Source organism: Rhinopithecus bieti, unplaced genomic scaffold (assembly GCF_001698545.2).
Source record: "Rhinopithecus bieti isolate Rb0 unplaced genomic scaffold, ASM169854v2 scaffold_35538, whole genome shotgun sequence".
NCBI classification, from domain to species: Eukaryota; Metazoa; Chordata; class Mammalia; order Primates; family Cercopithecidae; genus Rhinopithecus; species Rhinopithecus bieti.
In genome coordinates, this window is record NW_016815913.1 from 3,391,765 (window position 1) to 3,411,313 (window position 19,549).

Sequence of the window (19,549 nt, forward strand, 5' to 3'; positions counted from 1 at the left end):
TAAAACTGGAAGCCATTTTTTGATATTTTATTTCCCAACTAGTACAATTGCCATATTACTTGAAGAAATAAGACACTTGAATTCGTTTCTGCCTTCCTATTTATAAGCTCAGAGTGACGCTCAGCACCCATGATAGATCTAAGCAGTAGAATATTAAAAACGAACAAAACACATACACACACCCCACATGCACAGCCCCCCACTTATATAATCTTTTCTTAGTGTAGGCTATACCAAATGAAACTTTGCCATAATTTCATTTCATGTATTGATCATCTAAGTTGTTTCAGAATTTTGGAGATAAAATTCAGCCCTGTTTATTTCAAGTCATGATAATCCTTGGATAACTGACAAGTCTTCCATAATGCTTGGTATGCTCCGTGCCTTGTTGAAGACCATTGGTCTTGAAACTGTAAGACCTGACATTGCTTCCCAACTCTATTTCAAGTTGTACGACCTAAAATAAAATAGCTTTTAATAAAGTTTCCTAATGCACAAAATCAGAAAAAGTAATAATTATCATGTTACAGCATTCCTATGAAAGAGTTCTATAAAACATAAAGCAGAATGCAAATATTCTTATTTCTAATATCATAAATCTAATGTTAGATTTCATTTTAAGAAATTGAGTAATTTTTTTTCCTAACAAAGGATCACTTTCCCCACCATTTAAAAACTTTGTTTCCTTTTGTACTGTCTCTCCAGCTCTTTGCATATAAATTCACCTGCCCCAGGAGCCATTATGCCTACAAGCTCTCCCTCTACATATTCATTCTAGGACATGTTAGGATGTTTTGTTTTCATGCATTAAAAATTTGTGCAGCTCGGCCGGGCGCAGTGGCTCAAGCCTGTAATCCCAGCACTTTGGGAGGCCGAGACGGGCGGATCACGAGGTCAGGAGATCGAGACCATCCTGGCGAACACGGTGAAACCCCGTCACTACTAAAAAAATACAAAAAACTAGCCGGGCGAGGTGGCGGGCGCCTGTAATCCCAGCTACTCGGGAGGCTGAGGCAGGAGAATGGCGTGAACCCGGGAGGTAGAGCTTGCAGTGAACGGAGATCCGCCCACTGCACCCCAGCCTGGGCGACAGAGCGAGACTCCCTCACAAAAAAAAAAAAAAAAAAAAAAAAAATTGTGCAGCTCATATTTGTGCTGGGTTCAGCACTATATATTGGGAATGCAAAGATAATAGCATAGAATCTCTGCTGTCAAAGACCACAGGGGATGGGAAAGAGAGCCCTTTAACTTGTCACAGCAGAATGTGATGTGATAAAACAAGGTATGAACAGTATTGTGAAATTTAGAAGAGGGAATAACCAACTGTGCTTTATTTTAGGCTGGGAACTGGTTTTACTTATTAGCAAGTTTATGTAAACACATGTAAGTCTATGCTTTCCTCAATACTTTATAATGGTAACGACTGAAATCCATTGAGCAGTTACTATGCAATAGAGACTGTGTTTAGCACATTTTATGTGTTCTCTCATTCAGTCCCTTGTAGACATATGAACCATTTTAGGCATTTTACTTGTTTTCATATACAAGATAAGTAAAACAATGTCATGGTGATAAGTTCATTGATTAATTATGATTTGGGAAATTACTTCTTTTCTAACCATGTAAAATGACAGAAGACCATAACTCAGGGGAAACAAGAGCTCTAGAGGGGGAAACAATATATATATATTTGAATATATATTGTTTAGTTTTATTATATATTTATATATATATATATTTTAAACACGGCCTCTGGCACTTATTAGCTGGAGGCTTTCAATTTTATATTTGGCAAGTTTTAGAGCATTAGTTCCAAAATTATATGACAAAAAGAACTTTTTTTTTTTTTTTGGATGGAGTTTCACTCTCGCTGCCCAGGCTGGAGTGCAATGGCGCGATCTGGGCTCACTGCAACCTCCACCTCCGGGGTTCAAGCGATTCTCCTGTCTCATCCTCCCAAGTAGCCTGGATTACAGGCTCTTGCCACCATGCCTGGCTTCTCACATTTTATAATTATGCTCTTCCAATGCCGTCTATTCATATATTTTTAAAATTATATAGTTGTTACATATGTGAAGATTTTAAATGACTATGTATTTTATTTAATACGTCAGCATCTACATCACTGAAAAAGTATCACTACAGTTATATGCTTGATTATTTATTTAACCTGGTCCGATACTCAGTGCCCTCATAGATGTACTGTAATACCCCACCCCTGGCCTCCATGCCTCCAAGTGTCTGTGGCTCTCTGGTTGGGAACCACGGTTCTGCGATCAATAGAGCTGACCCTCATGTAAAGAGTGAGTTCAGTCACTCATTGAGATTGATTCTACAGTCTCCCCACACCCCCTTTTTGTTCGAGACAGTATCTCACTCTGTTGCCCAGGTTTAAGTGCAGTGGAACTATCATAGCTCGCTGCATCCCCAAACTCCTGGGCTCAAGCAATGCTCCCACCTCAGCCTTCCAAGCACCTAGTAATAGAGGTATACACCACCATGCCCAGATAAGTGTTTCTTTGTTTTGTTTTGTTTCTTTGTTTTTTTAGTTGGTTATTTTTTTTGCAGAGACAGGAGTCTCACTATGTTGCCCAGGCTGGTCTTGAATTCCTGGCCTCAAGTGGTCCTCCTTGGCCTCCCAAAATGTTGAGATTACAGGCATCAGTCACCACACACAGCTTCTTCTTTCTTTTAATATGCACATAGAAAGTTCCAACTGGGAAGGGTTTAAAGTTCGTGAAACACAACTCATTTTCTGGATGAGGAATCTGAGAAATAGAGCTTTGAAAACTTATCTCATTTAAACCTTATGTTTATAACTCTGTGATTTATATATCAATTTACAAAGATCTCTGAGGGTCAAGGAATTTACTTTCCCCAAGTCACCCAGCTAATAAGTGCCAGAGGCAGTATTTAAAATATGTATATATATGTATATATATAATATAATGAAACTAAACAATATATATTCAAATATATATATTGTTTCCCCTTCTAGAGCTCTTCTTTTCCCTGAGTTATAGTCTTCTATCATTTTACATGGTTAGAAAAGAAGTAATATCCCAAATCATAATTAATCAGTGAACTTATCACCGTGACATTGTTTTACTTATCTTGTGTATGAAAACAACAAAGTAATTTCTTCCCTTCTTATGCTCTTCTCTTTTCTCTTTCTATTATATATTAAGCCTCGAATTTATTATATAGGTGAATAAAACTAAGCATTCTAAGAAAATAATTAAGACCAATTCAGCCCCTGCATAATGTATCTGCATATTTGACAAATGCTTATTAAACATCTACTCTATGCCAGGAATGCTGCTAGGATCTAGGTAGTAGAGAAGAAGGCATACTAACCCTTGAAGTTAATCATGTAATTAGGTGATTGCATTCCCCTAGATTGTTACAATTAACAATATAGAATGCTATGTGCCCTCATAAAAGAGCAACTAGAGCCCATAGAAGGAGTATCTATGGAGTATCCAGTCTTGAGAGAGAAGGAAAGGCTTCTAAGATAGAGATTCTTAAACTCCGTGTATTAAGTTCCCTAGCTGTCAGAAATTACACTATCTTTCCTTGCTCTTTAAAGCATGTAGATATTAGTTAATGTGAAACATTTCCATTTTTGTTAAGGGAAAATATACAAGACCTAAAACGTCTTATTTTATACAAAGATCCCATTATTTTTTGACTTTGTAATTTCTAGCCAGAGTAAATGGAGTTTTATGTACATTTATTGGGAGAAAACAACCTCAAATATAGAAGTATTTGAATACAAATACTTAGCAAAGGTATCTAGAGCCTGTAACAGTGTATGTAATTATTTACTTTGTACACTTGAAATGTCTGCCAACTTCTGATAGAAACTGAGTCCTTCTGACATTTCCATGGTACCAAAATATGGCCAGGAACTAGTAGATTAAATATTTGATCTCTGTAATCATTTCTGGTGGGCCCATGGCAGGTTAATGCTATATAATATTTAATAGAGAATAAACACATTTTTAAAGGAATGTAGAACTTAACATTAAAGGTTAAAAACCTAGTATTTATGGGTACAAAGAAAAGGCAAAAATGTGTATTCTGAATGAGCCAAATCCATTTCATATGATAGAATTCAGATGACATAGGCTGACTACAATATGAAACCCAAACATTCATTCTTATTTTTGAAATTCTACACACTGTCCATGTTGACATAAGGAGGTCACTGGCTAGCTGATATTTTTAGGTGAATGTGCCAAAATTCAAGATCCAGAATTAATGAAATGATAGTACACTGCAGATGATGACAGAGAAATGATAAAGCAGGCATGTGAGAGCTTCAACTTTAGTGAGTCAAACATTTTTTAAAAAACTATCAGTGTGAAGCATGGGTCATCATCTTAAGGCAAACAAAAAATTTCAAACACTTGGTAAAAATGTAGCACTTCGTTTCTGACACTGAGTAGTGGATAAGAAAAAAAGGTGCAAAATAAAACTTGAGTCATGAAAAACTTTCTGAAAGTTTCTCCATTTACAAAATAAAAACATTTAATCATTCAAATGAAGATTACCAAAAGATTCACTTCATTTACTTATTTATTTAGAGATAGAGTCTCACTCTGTCACCCAGGCTGGAGTGCAGTGGCACAATCTTGGCTCACTGCAGCCTCCACCTCCCCAGTTCAAGCGATTCTCCTGCCTCAGCCTCCCAAATAGCTGGGATTACAGGTGCGCACCACCATACCCAGCTAATTTTTGTATTTTTAGTAGAAACGGGGTTTTACCATGTTGGCCAGGCTGGTCTCAAACTCCCGACCTCAAGTGATCTGCCTGCCTCGGCCTCCCAAAGTGCTGGGACTATAGGCATGAGCCACCACTCCCAACCCCAAAGATTCACTTTAACCAACACATTTGTATAGTACCAAAGGATAGCTTTTGGACATCATGATATCTTGATGTGAACTCATAGCACTTCTTATCATGTGGTTTGGGTATGTTTACATTACTTTGATGTATTTCTTTTTCAAGCTTCTGTGAAAATTAGTCTGTATTACTATGTCTGTTTTAGAGTAAAACAAACAGACTATAGAAATATAAGAAAGCTGTCCAAGTTCAAATATATCAATGACAGACTCTGCTGTATTCAGTGCCACTTGTTGGCCAGTCTGAGGGCACCATAGTGGCCTGAAAATGCACTGGAATCTGGAATATCTTCTGAGTTGTTTTTGAATGTGACAAATTTCTTAAAGGCAAGGAACAATCAATGCCTTCATCCATGTACTCTATTTTCTTTTCCTTTCTTGTTCTATTATAGCAGATTTTTAGAAGATACTTTGTTCTATCATTATTTAGCAGAGTCTGTTTATTTTTTTATCCTCTGTAGAATATAATTGAGAGAAGGGACAACATGTACATTCTCTTTCGAATGAAGCTACAACTACTTTATGTCTGAGAACAGAAATCAGTTTTGCCTATGCTGTAGCACAGTCAACACCTAAAAATAAAAACTGCAGTTACAAATTGCAGTACTCATTACAGTATAGTCACATGGACTAATAAAGAATGCATCCACTTTACTCTTTCTTTCAAAATAAAGGGTAATCAAATCGATCTGGAAGTATAAAAGTAACACATGTTCATTGTCAAAAACAAATACAAGATGTTAATAATGGTGGAAAATGAGAGGGAGTGAAGGGATATATGAGAACCATATGCACTGTCCATTTGTTGCTCTCTGAATCTAAAACTGCTAAAAAGAAAAAAAACAACAGAGGTCTATTCCCTTAATTTCAAAAAGTCATTTGCAACCTTACCCCTTGGGAGTAGCCATTGTTAACATTTGAGAGGACAACCCTGCAGTCATCTCTCTTCTTTGAGAGTTGACTATTTCTATAATGTAGCCCTTATACTTTGTCTCTCAGTGAACACCTTCGCAAAGACAGCTGCAGTTCCAATCCAGTGTGTTAATGGGATTTGACATGTGTACTTTTGTATTATGATATACATACATTATAGTCTGTATACATACTAATATACTATATACATTATATACTTTTTCATACTTGTGAAGATTTATTAATATGCATATTGGACATATATTATAAAATTATGCATACTTTTATAATTGTGTATGTATATAATCATATATATATATAATTTCTGTGAAAATACTGGATCTTAAAAAAGAATTCTCAAAATATTTATTTCTAACTTCGTTTTTTTCTGATTCTACTGCAATGGCCATCTCTCTACCTTAGCAATACTTTGTATCACTCTTTTTCATCTCAATTTAACCTTTTGTTTTCCTCTGGTGTAAGTGATGCTCCCACTCCCAGCTACCCTGCGCAGTCTTCTCTTAGGCAGTAGCGTGTAGTGGTTATGAGCCTGGGTGGGCTCTGACATGGAGTTTCTGGGTTGAAATCCTCAGCATCGCCACCTACCAACCTAACTTTCAACTGTTCACTTAACACCGTGTGCCTCAGAGGTCAAGTGAGTCATAATAATTCTTACCTCAAAGGTTGTTGCAAGGATAAAACTAGCCAGTCATGTGAAGTGTTTAGAATAGAGCTTAGCAAATAATAAGAACTCTATGCCTACTAACTAATAATTTTGAAGGGTAGTCTACAAATGCCACTTTTAGGAATTTTGCACTTAAAGTGCTGTGCTTACTTAAAGCAGTCTGCATAGACACTTCCATTGTATTTATAATGTGAAGTTGGAAAGGAAAGTTAACTGAAAAGTCTATCAGGGAAGCCTTTCTTTGTCTCTGTGATGACCCTTCTCCAGTTTTTCCCACAGCCTACATATTTCTGTTAGAAGTTAGGTCAACAGAAGACCTAAACTTGATACTGGGCCTATTTACTCTCTGTCAGATTGACTGTAGGAGTGAATTCCAGAGCGAAGGGCACAGCCCAGACACTCGCTTTTCTTTTTTATTCCTAATTCAAACTTACTGGCACTGGCAAGAAGTCCTGGCTTGTTTCATCAAACCTGCGTGGGTCATAAGGTATAGGAAGAATCAAAACTCAGGTGCTTGAGCTTTAAATCTTTAAAAAGCTTATTAAATTAAAATCCCATACATGGACCACTTCTGAATAACTTATTTGAAAAGAAAACCCTGGCCAGTATAGGTTAGAAGTATAGAATGAATATTATGAATAATCAATGCTGTGTTAGTCAGCTCAGGCTGCTGTAACAAAATGCCACAGACTGGGGTGGCTTAAACCACAGACATTTCTTTCTCACAGTTATGGAGGCTGGAGAATCCAAGACCGAGGTGCCAGTAGATTTGCTTCCTGGTGAGGGTCCTCTTTCTGGCTTGGAAATGGCTACCTTCTCTCTGAGTCTTCATAAGACGTTTCCTTGGTGCATACTCATGGAGAGAAAAATACCTCTGTCTTCCTCTTCTTATAAGGACACTAATCCCATCCTGAAGGCCCCACCCTCATGACCTCACCAAAGTACCTCCCAAAGGCTGCATCTCCTAATACCACTGCCTTGGGGATTAGGGCTTCAACATATAATACAGGACAAACACAAACATTCAGCCCATAACAAACCCTAAAGGATGAGAATAGATGGACACATATCAGGAAACAACATACGCTGGGCCTTTCAGAGGGTGGAGGGTGGGCAGAGGGAGAAGATCAGGAAAAATAACCAATGGGTACTAGGCTTAACATCTGTCCAGCAAGGCATCATGGCACACATTTATCTATGTAGCAAACCTGCACTTGTACCCCTGAACTTAAAAAAAAATAAAAGTTAACAAAAACCCTAATAAATCAAACTTTATGTAATATTTCATACTAATGCCACGGAGTCCATGACCTGATGACTGCCAAAATCTAGGTGATACTAGAGCACATTTCCATAAATTAATGAAAACAAACTCACTGAAACTAATTGAATATTTGACTGGAATTTTCAGTGATACTTGGTATATTATTTGTACTCAAGTCTTATGATAATTTCTACACTGAAATTTTGTATTTGGTAAAAACCTTAGTTCATAATAATAGGTGTAATTCTTGCTCTTACTAAAACTCATCTTAAAAATAAATCAGCATTCTCAGCAAACTAACACAGGAACAGAAAACCAAAGACTGCATGTTCTCACTCATAAGTGGGAGTTGGACAGTGAGAACACATGGACACAGGGAGGGGAACATCACACGCTGGGGCCTGTTAGGGGGTGGGGGGCAAGGGGAGGGAAATCGTTAGGACAAATACGTAATGCATGCGGGGCTTAAAACCTAATGACGGGTTGATGGGTGCAGCAAACCACCATGGCACATGTATACCTGTGTAACAAACCTATACATTCTACGCATGTATCCCAGAACTTAAAGTAAAATTAAAAAAAAAAGAATATTAAAAAACAAACAAACAAGTACTCATTTGGGCAGGTCACATACTGAAATTGGAGTTAGCACGGCCCCTGTGCAAGGATGACGAGCAAATCTGTGAAGCGTTCATATTTTTGATGTCTGAGTGATGGTGAGGATGCCCCTAGCTACCAAGATTGCTGATACACGAGTAAAAAAAATAAAAAGTAAAAACCACCGTAGACATTTCTCTCCATGTCACTTGTCTCCATTTAAAGCAAAACTTCTTTTTTTTTTTTTTGAGACGGAGTCTCGCTCTGTCGCCCAGAGCTGGAGTGCAGTGGCCGGATCTCAGCTCACTGCAAGCTCTGCCTCCCGAGTTTATGCCATTCTCCTGCCTCAGCCTCCCGAGTAGCTGGGACTACAGGCGCCTGCCACCTCGCCCAGCTAGTTTTTTGTATTTTTTAGTAGAGACGGGGTTTCACCGTGTTAGCCGGGATGGTCTCGATCTCCTGACCTCGTGATTCACCCGTCTCGGCCTCCCAAAGTGCTGGGATTACAGGCTTGAGCCACCGCGCCCGGCCATCAAAACTTCTTGAAATAAATGCCTATACTTGGTGTCACCTGTTCCTGTCCTCACACATCTCTTAAACCTACTTGTTCAGGCTTTATTCACCCTCTACTTCACTGGAACAGTTCTGGTGAAAATAACCAACTTCTGGTGACATGTATTTGCTAAATCTGATGATCCCTTCTCAGTTCTTCACTCATGTGACATGTTAGCAGCTTTTGAAACAACTGATCCTTCCCCTTTCCTTGATACGCTTTTTGTAACCAGCCTCCGGGGCCCACACTCCTCTGGTTGTCCTCATTGCTAGGACTTTTTCTCAGCCTCATTCGCTCGGTTTTCTTTATCTCCCTGACTTCTGAGTGCCCCATGGTGAATCCCTAGATCCATTCTCTTATTTATCTGTTATCCTCCCCTGTGTGATTTTATTCTGACTCGTGGCTCTACATACCATCAACATGTTCAGTTTAGATTTCCATTCGGACCTCTCCACTGACATCTGTGATTCTATACCCAAATGGCTAATTTGACATCTCAGCTTGGATATTTAAAAAGAACCTCAATTTTAATATGTTCAAAGTGGAACTGTGGATTTCCACTTCTAAATCTGATTCTCCTACCATCTTCCTCACCTCTATACACAGCAATTTCATCTTTCCAGTTGGTTAAGATAACAAAACTTGGAGTCATCCTTGATTCTTGTTTCTTGCACATACCACACCTGGTCCATCAGAAAACTCAAATGGCTCAACCTTTATATTCTGTCATGCAGCCCTGTCATTCCACCCCCACTGCCACTGCCTGGTCCAAGCTTCCCTGATCACTTGCCTGTATGGTTGCAAAATCTCCGGATCAGGCTCTTTACTTCAACTCTTGGACCTTGTGTCTCTTTATCTTACAGCAGCCACAGCTTATGTTCTTAAAGTATGTCAGATTATGGAACCCTTCCCCCCATCTCCAAAGCCTTCTTATGATTTCATATTGAGAGACTGAATATGGGAGACACATTCAGTCTCATATGCCAGACCACACATTAAAATACAACTCTGCAGCACAGCCTACAGCAACCGGAAAGCCAGACAACTTTTTTGGCAATCAGTCCCCAGTGGTCAGGATCTGATGATGGCTTTCCTAATTTTTGTCTCCACTTCAAATTTTGGAACAACCAGACAGAGCCAAATATGCACCTCTAACCATAGGATACCCCACTTCTACTTAATCCATTAGAGCTTCCCCATGCCAACAACCTCCAATGAGGGCACACCTGAAGCCTTCCCTTTTTTCCACTATTAGGCATTCCTGCTTCTCTGCCTGCCTTTGAGTCTTTATCAAAACACAGGTGACAGTGGCTGATTCCATTGCTGAAGCAAGCTCTGAATAAACAGCATTTGCTTGTTCTCTTCCCATCTGGTCTTTGTTTATTTCCATATCTTACTCTGAGTAAAAACCAAAGATCTTCCAATAGTCCCGAAGGGCTCATGTGACCTGCCCGCCACCCACCCCTTCACTACCTCTCTAGCCTTATATGTTAGGCTCTCCTCCTTGCCCAATTTGCTTCAAGCACAGTGGCCTCCTGGCTGTTCCTTGTACACACTTGGCACAACCTGCCCCGAGGTCTTTTTCATTTGTCCATCCATTTACCTGAAATTATCTTAAGTTGTTCATATAGGACATTTTATTACTACCTTCCAATCTCAGCTCCAATGAGATTCTAATTCTACCAGAGACTTTTTTTTGGTGACTTTCCTGTGTATCTTAGACCCCTCTACTCACACCATATCCAACCACAGCCTTCCCTGTCACCCTCAGCATATTTTATTTTATTCATGTAATTTGTTGCCCCTAATATACTATTTTCTTCCTCCTCCCCACCCCTCAACTATAATAAAAACCCCATGAGGCCAAGGATTTTGTTACTTCTGTATCCCCTGCACAGTGTCTGACAAGTCAATGTCACTCAATCAATATTTGATAAATAAATAATTAGCTACAAAATCTTATATTCACAGATTTCTTAAAATGGGAGCATTTTAAAAATTAGTAGATCAATCACAACCTCGGGAGAAAACAAATGGCACACACAAAGTGAGTAATTTAAAAAGAATTGAATCACATGATTCTTTTAGAAAGGAGAGGGCAAAGATCCGTTAACACCTAGGCATGGTAAAGTGCTTTGAGACTAATGAGAGCAGCCCTATCACTACATCTAGGCACAGGACAGGAGAGGCTAGCCGAGCCCAGAGAACAAGCTAGGCCCTCCACAGGCACTATAACCTTTTGTGGAGGATGTGCAGCCAGCTCTGGAAACCCTGAGGGAAACCAAGGGAATAAATACCTGGCCCACTCTGCTTTTACCCTCCAAGTTCCTTCCTGTATTCCGCATTGACTGACCCAACCAGGAGCCAGAATGTAAGGGAAACATTAGGTGTGGTTCTCATTTGTCAGCTCCTGGGGCACAGCACAGGGTGAAGCAGGGTAGAGCATGGAACTCCAAGGCTGTATCTACTGTTCCAGCAATCTTTCATAATCATTAAAAGTCATAAAGTTAACTGTTTTAAAAATAATCATGAAGTGTTTTCTGTGTGGGTGTGAGACTCTCAGTGATACGGATTCCCAGTCAAATGCCAGAGCATCTGTTTGGGGTTTACAGCATCAAACCATTGCACTAAATGGTTGTTATTATTTTACATGATAACTGCATTTTTTAAAACAAATTAATCATGCCATTTTTATTATTCAGCATGCCCTTTGACTGTGTTAAAAAAAGAATAAATGGTAATGTTGTATATGTTATTCTGCCAGGAGTAAAAGGGAGCCACAGAAATATTCCTTATAGCTGATAAACGGATTTATCAATTCTAAGGGAACAGCTGTTTTTTAAAATGTTGAACAATGCATTATTGTAATTTTAATCATGAATTGTTCAAGAAGAACACACTGTGGATGAAAAGAACAAGAGAACAGACATTTCAAGATCTGAGCTCTAATCCTGACTTCGCTAGCTATTGGCAAATAAGTTCAACTGCATGAACCTCAGTTTCCTCATCTGCAAAGTGGGAGATGGGATAAGATGATGTTTGAGGTCATTTCTAACTGTCAAATTGTACTCCACTGGAAGCTGTTAATGTGTGCCAAGAGAACAAAGTTAGATAAAAACTGTGTCAGCATGACTTATTAATTTAGAAGAAAGCAATGACTGGCGATAAAAGCCATGTTGGGTTTTGTTTTTAGATTTCAGAATTCACTGGCCCAGATCCTATACCCTTTATACCCACTTCTTTTCTCCTCTCCTTCCTCCCTTTCCTCTCACTATGTTATTCTAAAGAATATTCAAGGGGGGAAAAATCAATCATTAGAGAAATTTTAATTCTGTATGGTTGTTTCAGAGGTAAGAAGCTCAGACAAAAATAATGCCTGCAATTGTGTTTTCTCTTTAGAATCAACTGTATTTATTCCCCAGTCCAAATACTCCATTGAAGAAGATGTTGGTGAGCTGTTCATTCCCATCCGGAGGCGTGGAGATGTGAGCCAGGAGTTAATGGTGGTCTGTTATACCCAACAAGGTAGCTCGATTTGCCAAAAAACTAAGATAACTCCCAAAAGATATAAATAAGCCTTTTTGACATATTGGAACCATAACATTTTGCCATGAAGGGTATACTTTATTAATTTTCCATAGATACAGAAAAGGATTTATTTAGAAGTCTTTCTTCAGGATTTCTCCTTTGAGGAGTCCTCTTTCTGATTTCATTTGGTCACTTACTGCAATACTCAAGGCTTTTTGGATTATAAGAAACTAAAGCCCACCCAAGCCTGCTCAAGTAGAAATGGGTTACTATTAAAAAAAAAAAAAGAGGCAAAATGATGCATGCCCAAGGAAAAGAAACTAATTTAAAACCAGTTTGAAACTCATTTCAAAGAAATATCAAAATGTTTGTTTAGCTCATGAGCAAATATCCTATGGAAGGTGATTTTATATAATACAAAATTAAAATTAATACATAATATTCACTAATATACTAAACACCTTTCTAGAAAATAAGCAGATTTTCTAAAAATACAAAACCAATGGTTATATATACTGATATCAGAGTAGACCTTTGCTAAAATTTTCATTCATGGATATGTGATTTGAAAGGCAGTACAGAAGAGTGATTAAAAGCCGACTTCAGAGTCCGGGCTCGGTGGCTCATGCCTGTAATCCCAGCACTTTGGGAGGCCGAGTCAGGTGGGCCACAAGGTCTGGAGTTCACAACCAGTCTGATCGACATGGTGAAACCCCGCCTCTACTAAAAATACAAAAATTAACTGGGCATGGTGGCGCGCATGCGCCTGTAATCCCAACTACTCAGGAGGCTAAGGAAGAAGAATTGCTTGAACCTGGGAGGTGGAGGTTGCAGTGAGCGAGGATCACGCCATTGCATTCCAGCCTGAGCAACAGAGCGAAACTCCGTCTCAAAAAAAAAAAAGTCAACTTCAGGACCAGCCTTGGACTCTGGGTCCCAGACCAAGTGGTTCAACTTCTGAAAACCTCAGTTACCAAATGTGTAAAGCCGGGTAGAGTGGTTGAGAGGATTAAGAAGACAAGTATGTGAAGCACTTGGCACTTTGCCTGTGCATAGTAAGCGTTTGAATAGTGGGGGCTATTAATTTGTAACACTGTGATGATCTAAGACCATTGACAGGAAAGACAGGAGAGAACACTTGAAATGTAATATTCCTTATAGGTGTATAGGTTTGAGGTCACTCTCAAGTTAACTCATGATACTAGAACAGTATGTAGTTACTATTGCAATTCTAGGGGTGTTCATGTCTACAACTGACCATTAAAATGCTGTGTATGAAAATAATTGTGTCTGGAAATATCTTTGTCTTATGTTCTGCATAAAAATCTTTTGAATTCTCTCTGCTTCCAGGAACAGCAACTGGAACTGTGCCGACTTCCGTGTTGTCTTACTCTGATTACATATCCAGGCCTGAGGACCATACCAGTGTTGTCCACTTTGACAAAGATGAACGAGAGAAACTGTGTCGGATAGTCATAATTGATGACTCCTTGTACGAGGAGGAGGAAACCTTCCATGTCCTTCTGAGTATGCCCATGGGGGGGAGAATCGGATCAGAGTTCCCAGGGGCTCAGGTTACAATCGTTCCTGACAAAGATGATGGTGAGTACTAAATTACTTGAAAATTCTTCTTGCCGGGAAGATCAACATGAGGAACAACTTTCTAGACAGAAAAAATGGGAATTTAAAACAATGATAATATACACATTTATTTTATGTTTGGTTTTTTCATCGGATTAGGTTTCAAAGTTGGCTGCGTCTGTCGGTTTGTCTTCCTTGATTTAATGTTTCTAAAGGGAAAAAGTCACAACTATGTGTGTTTTTTTTCCCCTGTGCAGTTTCTTTCACCATGCCTTTTACCATCAGGTGATTAAACTTTTGACATTTCGTGGTGAAGAATTGAAATCTAATTTATTTCCTTCTTGGTTTTTTGTTTTGTTTTGCTTTTAAAAGCTTATATTTTGTAACTTTAATCTCAGTGTTTGAAACCGTTTTCTCAAAGAAACCTGTCAGACAAGGCTGTTAAATGAATAACTAGTAAACATATGGAAAATTAAATCCAACAAGCCACTCTGCCCCAAATTGGAGGGAGGGAATATGCTAGATCATTCTTCCCCAGAGAAACTAAATTGTCGTGAAGTAGAAATAGAGAAGGGAGCAAAAGGATCTTAATCTCCCCAGTTCAAGAAACAGTTTGTACTTTTTTGTGTGGATAGAGAGAGCAAAAGAAAAGATTGTGAGTAGTGTTGTAAGTAAAGCAGAGAGCAGTAAACTGAGAGATGGGACTCCCTAACCCTGGCTGGTTTTCTTTCCCCCTTGAAATTTTCCTCCTGGTAGAAGAAAGAGGAAGACACGGGGGATGATTCTTTCAGTTTGGAAAGAAGCTGGAGGACAGTCAAAAGACCAAACTCAGGAAGTTGAAAATAATCTACTAGGAAAGGTCTTTGATAGTTAAATGGCAAAGCATGTGAGAAGTGAACATGGTAATGTGTCTTATGAGCCTATACTCTGTGCCAGGCATGGGTACTGGCTCCTCTGTATATTTTTTTTAAAAAGACCTTTGCATAGATTTATTGGATCTTCGTATTTCTTTGCATTGTCTTTATACAAATTGATTTTCTTACTGATTTATAGTAGCTGTGAGAATAATAGATATTATACCTTTTACTGTATGTTGTTAAAATTTCTTCTAGTTTCTGCCATTTCTGTTTGGTTTGTCTTATTTTGGTTTTTAAATTGTTTTTGGTTTATTTTATTTTGGTTTTACATTGACAAATAATTATGTATATTCATGGGGTACGTAATGATGTTTAGACATATAAAATAGATCAGATCAGCATAATTAGCATGTCCATCATGTTAAACAAGTATCATTTCTTTGTGTTGGGAACTTTCAATATCCTTGTAGCTAGTTGAAGCTATATAATGTATTATTGTTAACTAGAGTCATCCTACAGTGGTATAGAAAACCAGAACTTGCTCCTCTTATCTAGCTGTAATTTTGTGTCCTTTGCCTAATCTCCTCCCTGACCCCCCAATCTCTCCTCCCTTCCCAGCTTCTGCTACCTTTGTATATCATTGTGCTTTATCATCCTAACAATTCTGTAAAATATATAACAACATCTGTGTTTTTACTGAAAATGTTTGAAAACACCAAAAATTAGGAATTCTTTTATCAAGAGGTATTGAAAGGCTTGATTCTACCTTAAATGTATATAATACCCTATAAGTATAAACTGCTCTAATATTTTTAACTGCTGCCTTAATTTATCAGTGTAATAAAAGTTCTATTCTGTATTTAAAGTACAGAAATTTTATTTTATTTTGAAGAAAGAGCCAATATTTTGAATATAGTCCAAAAAATCTAATAGTCCATGCTAAATGCCTATCTGCTCTTTAGATAATCTGTCAATTGTTACAGGTAGAAAGAGGTAGGTCTAATTTAAAAATATAAGACGTAATTCATGTTTACGTTAGTTCAGTTTGTTTTGTTGGCAAAAAAAAAAAAAGAAATCTTTCCTGTATGGATTGATATGGGATGCACATGCAGAAAAAAAATGAAAGTACAGAAAAAAAACCACTTATTTATTAAGTGCCAGGCATTTTCACAAATGTATCTCTAAATCTGCAAAATGAAGGATGATACCATTATCCCTATTTTACAGATGCCAAGACTGAGACTTAGAGAGACTTGCTGATTAACTTGAACTTATGAAGCTAGTACACAGCAAAGCCAGTATCATGGCCCCCAAATCACGACCTTTCCATGCTATCACTCAGCCTTTAAAACGTGTCTCTAGTGGTAATGAAGTTGAGGAACCATTGGTACGATCCCATCGTATAATATTCATAGAACATCTTAGTATTGTCAGTGTCTTATCAGAGCTTCACAATTCACTAATGTAGACAGGGCAAGTGGCATTATAAGTGGGGTAGCAAAAGCCCAGAAAATTATTTACCCCAGAACACAGGGCTGGTAAATCTGGGTGCCATGGACTTTGATTTTGAGGGTACTGAGTACCATGCAGACGTTAGACCAGCGGTTTGTCAGGAATGCTTTTGGTGATTATTGCCACTCCTTCTTCATTCACTCAACCACTGTTCAGTAAATCAAAAGTCCTGTGCATACTGCTCTGCTTTCTCCCATCTGTCATTTACCTTCCACTTCTAACATCACTACTATAGTTTAGACAGACCCTTTTCATCTCAGATGTAGATTATAATAAACTTCTCACAGCCTCTATCTCATCCTACCCATACCTTGGTTTCCATTGCCACCAGTTTAACCTTTCCTAACCTCCTACCACACCTTTTCTCAGCACGAAACCCAAAAGTGTTGACAGCAAACTTTACCATCAACAGGAAGACAGGCACCTTCCACTTTCCCCAATCAAAAGCCAATAATGCACTAAAAAGAAAAAAATAAGTAAGTGTGGTTTAATCTCTTCTGGTAGTGTAATGATTAAGAAGTCTAGAAAGATTAAACTTATTTCCTAATTAAGAGCAATATTTAGTAATGTTATTCAACAAATATTGCAATTATTTTCTTAAAAATGCAACGGTCATTCTAGTCACAGGATAAGGAAAAGGAGAAAGAAAAGAGGAGGAACAAAGGAGATGGCACACAGGGAGGGTAGGTCTCATGAGAGCAAATCAAAGACAGACTGAGGAGTAAGAACAGGACAAACCAAGAAATTAAGAGAGAAAATGAAGGCACATCATATCTAAAGAAGAAAGAAAAGAACAGTACTGAAAAGAGGAGATGAGACAAGCCCATTAGGGCCTCTACTGTGGATAAACCACATCTTTCATATCCTGGCACTCATTTAGAGGGTTATTTTCTTTCTTTACAGTTACTTGAAATAACACTAGCAAAATAAACCCAGTTTACAGCTCTTTGAGGGCTATATTTTCAAGTCTTCAGAAGCTTTCAGTGAGATCATTATGACCTACCAGAAGGAATTATTCCTTGGACTGCTTAACATAGCAGATGGCACAAGCTCACCTCGAGGCTTAATCTTCACTCTGAGATTAAAGTTGCAGTTATCCAGTTTAATATTCCATTCAATAAGAAATTTAGTAAGACATAAGTTTGGGGTGGTTTATCTATTAATACTGTACCTTATCCACTGTTGCGTCCCCACAGAATCCTGTTGGTTGAGTGTTTCAGAGACTACCTTACTGACTAAATGATGATTTATAGCACTTTAGTGAAAAATACTCTCAGAAGATCTTCTGTTACTTAAGAAATAGCTACGATACCGAATGTCAACCCTTTATAGAATTGACAATATTGACTTACAGTCCCTAGGTCCTGCCCTGCACCTAGAGCTCAATCATTTCTTTTCATTCACTCATCACAGTTTGTCTTTTCTTTCACAATTCTTAACATCATTTTTCATATTTATTTTGTCATATTGTGCCCATTAGTATAATGTCGGATGGATGTAGTAGAGCAGGCATTTTTGTCTTTTTATCATTGAAAAGGAAAATCTTATAATCGTCCCCCATTTAAAATAATGTATACTATAAGATTCTAGTAACATTTTATCAGGTTAAGAAAACATTTAGTTTGAGAAGAGATTTTATCAGGAGTAAGTATTAAACATAAAAATTTCTGCATTTATTGAATGTATTACATAATCTTTCCTTTCAATCTGTTAGTGTAACTAATTGCATTTTTAGATTTACTAGTGTTAAACCACCCATATATGCTTGAAGAAACTTACTTGTTCATGACATAATTTTATAAATTGCTGGATTAAATTTAAGAATATTTCATTTTAGGGCCGGGCGCGGTGGCTCACGCCTGTAATCCCAGCACTTTGGGAGGCCAAGTCAGGCAGATCACGAGGTCAGGAGATCGAGACCACAGTGAAACCCTGTCTCTACTAAAAAATACAAAAAAATTAGCCGGGCGCGGTGGCCGGCGCCTGTAGTCCCAGCTACTGGGGAGGTTGAGGCAGGAGAATGGCGTGAACCCGGGAGGCGGAGCTTGCAGTGAGCTGAGGTAGCGCCACTGCACTCCAGCCTGGGCCATAGAGACTCCGTCTAAAAAAAAAAAAAAAAAGCGTATTTCATTTTAGTATCTTTGCATGTATATGGGGCTTTAAATCTGTTTGTTTATAGAATCAAGTTTATAATGGCTTCATTAATTGAGTTGAGGTACTATCTTCCTTGTTTCTTTAATCTGTAAACTTCAAATAAGATTGAGATAATTTAATTTTGTAGGTTTGGTAAAATTATAAATCTACCTGTATATATGTAGCTAGATTTTGGCCCATTGTTTGGCTTTCTTAAATGGTTATTTCTTCTTAAGTTTTATTACTGTATTTTTTCCTAAGAAAGTTGTATGTATTATCTATATTTTCAAAATAATAGTGTAAATTTATTATAATTATCATAAAATTCTTAAAAGTCTCTATTGCATGTCCATTTATGTCTCCATTTTATTACTAATAATGTTCTTCTATCCTCTCTCTCTCTCTCTCTTTTCCTTTTCTCTTTCAATTTATCTTTCCAGAAGTTTGTATATTTTATACGATTTTTTTTTAAGCTATGTTTGGTTCTGACTTTTCTTTTGGAAACTTCTATTCTTTTTATTTCCTATTTTATTAATTTCTGTTCTTCCCTCAGACTTATCTTCTAGTTGGCTAATTCTCTCTATATCTATTTGCTACTTAACTCATCCACTGAGATTTATTTTGATAACTATGCTTGCATTTTGAGAAGATCTGTGTGGAGTTTTTCCATATATTTATCTTTGACTTTCTATCATGCTTTATTTTTTTCTTCATGTAGTTTCTTTTTTACATATTTAATAATTTAGATATTTATTTTATAATCTTTGTTGCACAGTTTTATTACTGAAGATCTAAGGTCCAGATCTTACGTTTTTTGCTTCAACTGCTTCTTGCTTATGGTATATCATTTCCTTGCATATCATAATTTTGTCTTATAAATTGACTTTCAATGGGACTTTATATGCGGAAAGTCTATACAATCCTAGTTCAGGGATTAAACCCTGAGAGCAGTTTTGCTTTTATATTTGCTAGGGTCAATTTCTATATAATTTTTTTTTTAATTTGAGGAGTTCCAATGCC

General features: G+C 37.7%; 1 protein-coding gene across 1 annotated transcript in view; it reads left to right on the top strand.

The window, feature by feature from the left end:
* Nucleotides 1-19,549, top strand: part of FREM2 (FRAS1 related extracellular matrix 2) — a 199,102-nt gene that overhangs the window by 85,889 nt on the left and 93,664 nt on the right. Inside the window, exons 5-6 of the mRNA XM_017854164.1 lie at nucleotides 12,318-12,443; nucleotides 13,797-14,048. Of these exons, the coding sequence (XP_017709653.1) occupies nucleotides 12,318-12,443; nucleotides 13,797-14,048 (378 nt within the window). The remainder of the gene's footprint in view (nucleotides 1-12,317; nucleotides 12,444-13,796; nucleotides 14,049-19,549) is intronic.